Source organism: Nematolebias whitei, chromosome 16 (genome assembly GCF_014905685.2).
Source record: "Nematolebias whitei isolate Nwh7 chromosome 16, NemWhi1, whole genome shotgun sequence".
NCBI classification, from domain to species: Eukaryota; Metazoa; Chordata; class Actinopteri; order Cyprinodontiformes; family Rivulidae; genus Nematolebias; species Nematolebias whitei.
Genome location: NC_056513.1, coordinates 29887374 through 29895512, shown reverse-complemented (window position 1 = coordinate 29895512; position 8139 = coordinate 29887374). Strand labels below are relative to the sequence as shown.

At 39.0% G+C, this 8139-nt stretch overlaps 1 protein-coding gene across 1 annotated transcript in view; it reads right to left on the bottom strand.

The window, feature by feature from the left end:
• Window positions 1-6094: 6094 nt before the first annotated feature.
• The window catches only part of lsm6 (LSM6 homolog, U6 small nuclear RNA and mRNA degradation associated), an 8411-nt gene continuing 6366 nt past the window's right edge, over window positions 6095-8139 (bottom strand). The window contains exon 4 of the mRNA XM_037689850.1: window positions 6095-6129. Within this exon, the coding sequence (XP_037545778.1) occupies window positions 6095-6129 (35 nt within the window). The remainder of the gene's footprint in view (window positions 6130-8139) is intronic.

Here is an 8139-nt window from a genome sequence, read left to right as displayed (position 1 = left end):
TGAAAGACAAGTGTTTTTAATACAAAAAACGCCAACCTTCAAATAATCATGTTCAGTTATGCACTCAATACTTGGTCGGGAATCCTTTTGCATGAATGACTGCTTCAATGCGACGTGGCATGGAGGCAATCAGCCTGTGGCACTGCTGAGGTGTTATGGAGGCCCAGGATGCTTCGATAGCGGCCTTAAGCTCATCCAGAGTGTTGGGTCTTGCGTCTCTCAACTTTCTCTTCACAATATCCCACAGGTTCTCTATGGGGTTCAGGTCAGGAGAGTTGGCAGGCCAATTGAGCACAGTAATACCATGGTCAGTAAACCATTTACCAGTGGTTTTGGCACTGTGAGCAGGTGCCAGATCGTGCTGAAAAATGAAATCTTCATCTCCATAAAGCTTTTCAGCAGATGGAAGCATGAAGTGCTCCAAAATCTCATGATAGCTAGCTGCATTGACCCTGCCCTTGATAAAACACAGTGGACCAACACCAGCAGATGACATGACACCCCAGTGACTGTGGAAACTTGACACTGGACCTCAAGCAATGTGAATTCTGTTTCTCCTCTCTTCCTCCAGACTCTGGCACCTTGATTTCCAAAGGAAATGCAAAATTTACTGTAATCAGAGAACATAACTTTGGACCACTCAGCAGCAGTCCCAGGCGAGATGCTTCTGACGCAGTCTCTTGTTCAAGAGTGGCTTGACCTGGGGAATGCAGCACCTGTAGCCCATTTCCTGCACACGCCTGTGCACGGTGGCTCTGGATGCTTCTACTCCAGACTCAGTCCACTGCTTCTACAGGTCCCCCAAGGTCTGGAATCGGCCCTTCTCCACAATCCTCCTCAGGGTCCGGTCACCTCTTCTCGTTGTGCAGCGTTTTCTGCCACACTTTTCCCTTCCCACAGACTTTCCACTGAGGTGCCTTGATACAGCACTCTGGGAACAGCCTATTCATTCAGCAATTTCTTTCTGTCTTACCCTCTTGCTTGAGGGTGTCAATGATGGCCTTCTGGACAGCAGTCAGGTCGGCAGTCTTACCCATGATTGTGGTTTTGAGTAATGAACAAGGCTGGGAGTTTTTAAAAGCCTCAGGAATCTTTTGCAGGTGTTTAGAGTTACGTCGGTGATTCAGATGGTTAGGTTAATAGCTTGTTTAGAGAACCTTTTCATGATATGCTAATTTTTTGGGACAGGCATTTTGGGTTTTCATGAGCTGTATGCCATAATCAATAGTATTAAAACAATTAAAGACCTGAAATATTTCAGTTGGTATGCAATGAATCTGAAATATATGAAAGTTTCATTTTTATAATTACATTATGGAAAATAATGACCTTTATCAAATATGCTAATTTTTTTAGAAGGACCTGTACTGTAGTTCCTGTCACGTCGTCAGTGCAGCTACAGCATGCACTCTCAGGACATCATTACCTGCAGCGTCCTCTCAGTGCAGACTAAATTTGGCAAAAGAGCCTTCTCTTACTCCGCTTCAGTAACCTGCAACACCTTGCAAAAAGATCTGAAGTTGTCAACTTTGACCTTCCTAAAGGGATTTTAAACAGCTGTTAAGCTCAATGCAAAAACGCAGACATGTTCATGTTTTAAGTATTTTATCTTGTTTCATAATGTACAGTCCCCTCCAAATGTTTTGGAACAGCAAGGCAAATTCCTTTGTTTTTGTTGTACAGTTAAGACATTTGGGTTTAGATCAAAATATGAGCATGAGAAATGAGTTCAGAATGTCAGCTTTTATTTCCTGGTATTTATATTGAGATGTGTTAAACAACTCAGGACATACCACCCTTTGTTTGAACCCACCCATTTTTCCACGTGTGCAAATATATTGGAACATGTACAGTAACTGACAGGTGTTTCTTGTTGACCAGGTGTTGCATTTAGCGTTGATTATTCAAACATTAAATAGCTCTGCGTGACTAGTCTAATTTTTGGCCTGTGTTTAAATCTATGAAGTAGGTATTTCTTGTTAAAGAGGATACACCAACATGAAGACAAGAGAGGTATATATGGGAGAAAAGCAAGCCATCCTGAAGCTGAGAAAATAATCAATCAGAGCCATTGGACAAACATTGGGCATAGCGAACACAACAATTTGGAATGTCCTGATAAGAAAGAAACAGGTGTACTGAACAACAGACGTCGAACAGGTCGGCCAAGGAAAACAACAGTAGTTGATGACAGAAATATTGTGAGAGCTGTGAAGAAAAACCCTAAAACATCAGTAAGTGACATCACCAACGAGCTCCACAGTGCAGGAGTGAAGGCATCACAATTCACTGTTCGAAGAAGACTGAGAGCGGAAAAATAGAGACCATAGCCAAAGATGCAAACCACTCATCAGTAGTAAGAATCGGAAGGCCAGATTGCAATTTGCAAAGAAGAACAGAGATGAGCTGCAAAAGTTTTGGAACACAATCTTATGGACTGATGAGACCAAAATCAATCTACCAAAGTGATGGAAAGGCCAAAGTGTGGAGAAATGAACTGCTTATGATCCAAAGCTACATGCTCATCTATGAAGCATGGTGGAGGTAATGTCATGGCTTGGGCATGCATGGCTGCTTCTGGAACAGTCTCATTCATATTTATTGATGATGTAACTGATGATGGTAGCAGCAGAATGAATTCTGAAGTGTACAGAAACATTTTGTCTGCCAATTTACAGAGAAATGCATCCAAACTAATGGGGAGGAATTTTATCATGCAGCAGAACAATGACCCAAAGCACACTGTGCCAACAAAACAAGACTCCCATCAGTGGGAAAAAGTGGAATGTTTTAGACTGGCCAAGTCAATCACCTGACCTTAACCCAATAGAGAATGAATGTCACCTCCTGAAGAGGAGACTGAAGGGAGAACCCCGCCCCCCGAAACAAACAAGAACTGAAAGAAGCTGCGGTAAAAGCCTGGAATAGCATCACAAATGAAGAATGCAACAGTTTGGTGATGTCGATGGGTCGCAGGCTTGAGGCAGTCACAAGGGTTATGCCACCAAAGATTACACATTATTCACTTTAACATTATTTATTCCTTTACTTTTTCTTACCCAAGAATGCTGTGGTGTAATACAAAGTGTGGTATGTCCTGAGTTGTTTAACATGGCTAACTGAACAAGAAAAACAAAAGAATTTGTCTTGCTGTTCCAATACTTTTGGAGGGGGCTGTAGTTCGTTTTCTTCCCATTTTATATGAATTTTACAGCTGTTTGTACCTTATCTGTGGTTTTGTCTAAAGCAGGTCTCTCTTGAAAATGAGTCTTTGTGACTCAATAAGACTAACCTGTATAAATAAATGCTGAATGAATGGGGGGGGGGGGGGGTACACAGCCTACACTGTCCATTTTGAACAGATTTGCATGAAAGAATCCCCTGTTGTCCTCGTCCAAGTGAATTCAACTAAACAAAACCAGGAGAAGAAAAAAAACAACACAGGTTGTCCTTGTCATTATTTGATCCGTCAGGGTCACATCTCTCTTTCCTGCACGTCTCTGCTGTAGTTCAGCTACTCCAGCAGAAGGTGGTGCTGTAAGACCTAAAGCTCCCTCTTTGCCTTTTCCTCCTAACATAACAAGGCTGTCACCTATTCCATCCTCCTTTGTCCTCTCCCCTCCATCACTCACCTCCATACGTCAACGACAAACTACTGCAGCATCCTCCTTCAGCTAAGCAGCGACCAATCCTGGACAAAGGTGAACAGGCCTATTGCAATACAGCTACGTAGAATAAAAAGGACTAAATCTTATTTTTTTTTTACCCTTAGGCACCTCCCTTTATAATCCACAAGGGGAGAAAACAGGTTTTGAAAGGATTTAAAAGGCTAAAATCCGTATGAATACTAATGTGAACTTGCAGAATGAAGACGTTGGCGAGTCAAAAGTTGGATTACAGATCTCCTACAAGGTCATTTGTATTAATTTGGTTCTTGGTGAGGACACAGCCCACACCTCGGTACGATTCCAGTGGGTAAATATTTGTCTATACCAACCCTCGCTAGGCGCTATAATGACCGCGTGTTGCAGTGCGTATGTACAGTTTGTTTCTGTGGACACATCACTCAGTGGCAACTTCCGCCTGTGTGTGTGTGTCTGTACAGCAGCAGCTCAATCACCCCACCACCACTCCAAAACATTTTCTCCACAGCCGCAGCTCAGCAGAATTTGATCAATAACGTGTCCTTCATTCTCAAATAAGGCCTGACCTTGGCAGCCTTTTGTCTCCTTCCAGGGGCAAGAGTGCGCATGTACAGGTTGGAAAACAAGGCTCTTAAAACCAGAGGAGAAAAAAAAGTCCTCCCTTAGAAGAAAATAAAGATTACCCTTACTGCCTACACAATACAGCCTTCTCGTTTTGAACCTAATGAATCATAGATTTATACGTTTCTTATCTCAGTGTAATGAGGTGATGCTGCTTTTGAACTCATTTGCTGAAGGCCACCCAGTTGAAATGGAATAACCCTCCAGATTGTTGCATATGTTGCTGAATTGATTTTCACACAAAAAAACGAGTTTACAGGCAAACTTGATGGAGCTAAGGAAAAAAAAAAAACATGTATGTAGTCAAAGCCAGTGATGTTTAGATTCTATGTGAAAGAAGTGAAAGACAGGAGGCTGCAGAGGGCAGTGGGAGTTGATGTGATTCACATTAAAGCCGTCTGCAGGGGGCACCATTTACAGATTAGTCCTGCGGTCTTTGTTACCAACACACATCATTGTCCACAAGGTATACCCTGTACCTTTCCTATCAGAGGTATTGAATCAGTCAGTAATGGGGCATTAAAAAGAGAAACACGCTTTCTCTGCATGCTCCATCATGCTCTGCATTATTCAGATAACATGACTGCAGCACTCCGTCATTATCTCATGATCAAGCAGTATTTTAAGTCCCATCATTAATGTGTTTGACAACCTGAAAGCCAGAGATAAAAGCTCAGACAGCATCAAAGAGGAGTTTTGGTTGAGAAATTTTGTTGTTGTTTTTTACTCGTACGGAGTTTTAAATAAAGATGAGAACGTTTGAACACAAGCCATTCAGTTTCTGCATACCAGGTCCATCAAGATTATTAACAGAATTAGCACATTTTTACAAATTACATTATTATGTTCTGATCCTTTTGAAGCCCGGTGGAAAAATAAAGGGCTAAATTTAGGTACCGCAATTTTGCTTGCGTCGAAAATAAAACAAGTGAGGTATTTAGCTCAAGAAATGAGATGTCCAACTACCAACCACTTACAGACTAGGCCTGTCATAACAAATGGTGCTGGGCGATTAATTGTCTCAGAAATTATTGCGATAAACGATAATATTGTTTGAAATTTGACAATAATTAATAATTACTATCAAATTTAAGCCGAAATGTTGGTTAATTTGTTTTGAGTGTAGTATATTTTTTTTAACACTGGATGGCAGTATAAGACTGTTTGAACCTATGATGGATGGTGAGGGAGCGAGCAGCGTGTCTCTAAGAAAAATGGGAGGGAGACCTCTTGACATGACATGGGCTGTCTCTCCTTCCTTTATTCAGTTCTCAAAATGGCGGACGCTCTGTGTGGTTTGAGCTCTTTAGCATAGCATTTTTTACACAGATTTTTTTAATAAAAAAATCAGTAAACAAGTTCTCAGCTTCTTTCTGCAGAGGAAAACAACTTTTTACATGAAGGCACGGGTTTCAACCGTGAATTTTGGAGCTTCGACAAGACGGAGGTCGATCATTTTCATTTATCATGTGATTAATTGATTTCTTGTGACAGGCCTATTCCAGACACAAGCCCAACAGTAACAAGAATTCTGACTATTTAAATTACAAATCTGCTACCATAACTTTTTTAATCTTACAGTTTAGATCATTTGAAGTTAAATTTGTTGTGCTAAATTATCTGCTTAAAGAACAACTTGGACTTGATGCATTTAACACAACAGATTTTTATTTTTAAAGTCAAAGCAACAGTGTTCACCAACAAAAAAAATTACATACATGTAAATAAAATTTACAATTTGCTCCAAGCATTGAGGCTTTACAGAACCAAAAACATTAAACAGCTGTTGTCTGAAACATATAAAAACCAAAAAGGAAAACACATTTTCACTACCCCTTCCTCTTCTGGGTGCTGATGTACAGAACTGTAAGAGACAGAAAGCAAAAAAAAAAAAAAACATTAAATAATAAATAAATAAAATGAAGAAAGGCAATTTGTGAAAACCCAAAGTAATGAGCCCCCAAGATGTTACTTTATATGAAAAACATTTTTATTGCTTCTTATTTTGCTTTTAAAAAATGAGCACACTTCATTTACTGCAGATTTCTCATGATGGCCAACTTTGAAGTCTGAGAAAAACTGTTGGATTTTTCAATAAAGTTTAATTTTGACATGAAAGAGCAACAGAGAATGTTAAACCTGATCAATTTAACTCTTTCTGATGAACTTGACACCAAGAAAAAATGTTGAGTCTCTGACTTTCGTACTGTATCAACTGACACTGGCCGTGACTTGAAACAAGTTTTTAAGTTTGGCACATTTAAAATAAGTTTTATGTTTACGTAATCAACCGGACACTTTCGGAACTAATTTTTTTATCACATTTTCACACAAGTCCTAAAAGTAGATAGAGAACCCAGTCAAACAAAATATCCAAAATTGTATATTTGGTTGTTTATTTATTAAGGAAAATTATCCAAAATTACATATATGTGAGTGGCAAAAGTATGTACTACTAGTAGTACTATTCATTAGTCAAGCTATAGTACTGGACAGAAACCTGGGATTATTTTTGTCCTCATCTACAAACCGGATTCCAAAAAAGTTGGGACACTAAACAAATTGTGAATAAAAACTGAATGCAATGATGTGGAGGTGCCAACATCTAATATTTTATTCAGAATAGAACACAAATCACAGATCAAAAGTTTAAACAGAGAGAATGTATCATTTTAAGGGAAAAATCTGTTGTTTCCAAATTTCATGGCGTCAACAAATCCCCAAAAAGTTGGGACAAGTCCATTTTTACCACTGTGTGGCATCCCCCCTTCTTCTTACAACACTCAACAGACGTCTGGGGACAGAGGAGACCAGTTTCTCAAGTTTAGAAATAGGAATGCTCTCCCATTCATGTCTAATACAGGTCTCTGACTGTTCAATCGGCTTCAACCTTCTTTGTCGCACCTTCCTCTTTATGATGCGCCAAATGTTTTGTCAATTGACCTAATTAGTGTTAATTGATCTTCCAGCTGTTTGTTATATGCTCAATTTCCTTTTTCCAGCCACTTATTGCTACTTGTCCCAACTTTTTTGGGATTTGTTGACACTGAAATTTTAAATCAACACATTTTTCCTTTAAAATGTTACATTTACTCAGATTAAACTTTTGATCTGTCATCTGTGTTATATTACGAATAAAATATTGACATTTTCCATCTCCACATCATTGCATTCAGTTTTTATTCACAATTTGTTTAGTGTCCCAACTTTTTTGGAATCCGGTTTGTACTAAAGACGATTAATATAAAGTTCTAGCTTTACAGAGAGCTTTTTTATTTGATAGCAGGCTATCTCTCCAAGATAAATAAAACTCTTCCAAATTAGTAGAGCGCCATTTTCTTTCCAGCTTTCTAGATGCCGGTCTTAAAGTATGTAACTCAGAACTGAACCAAGGAACCAGTTTCCTCTGATTGATTACTTTCTTTAACATTGGAGCAATTTTTTCAAAGTTTGCAATGAAGTTGTAAAATTATCAACAAGCTAATTTAGTCACTGTTCTCTGGTGCATTACTCTGCAAGACTGAGGGAAACAACAATGGAAGAGATTATTTAAGTTTAGTTACAACATTTTCTGATTCTGCTAAGATGAAATTTACTCTCAGTGGCTGTGTAGTCATTGAATGTAAACTTGAAGACAATTAAAAAATTGTCAGACAGAACAGGATTTTGAGGATGTATTAATAAGTACTTAATCTCTATGACATATGTAGAACCAGGTCAAGAGTGTGATGATGATGATGAGTCGATGTGTGGACATTTTGGGTAAAACCAATTGACCATTAAATTTTTGAAGGCTATACTTAAGCTATCACTTTCAACATCTACCGTACATGAATATTGAAATCCCCCATTATTGACGTTATCAGTATTCAAT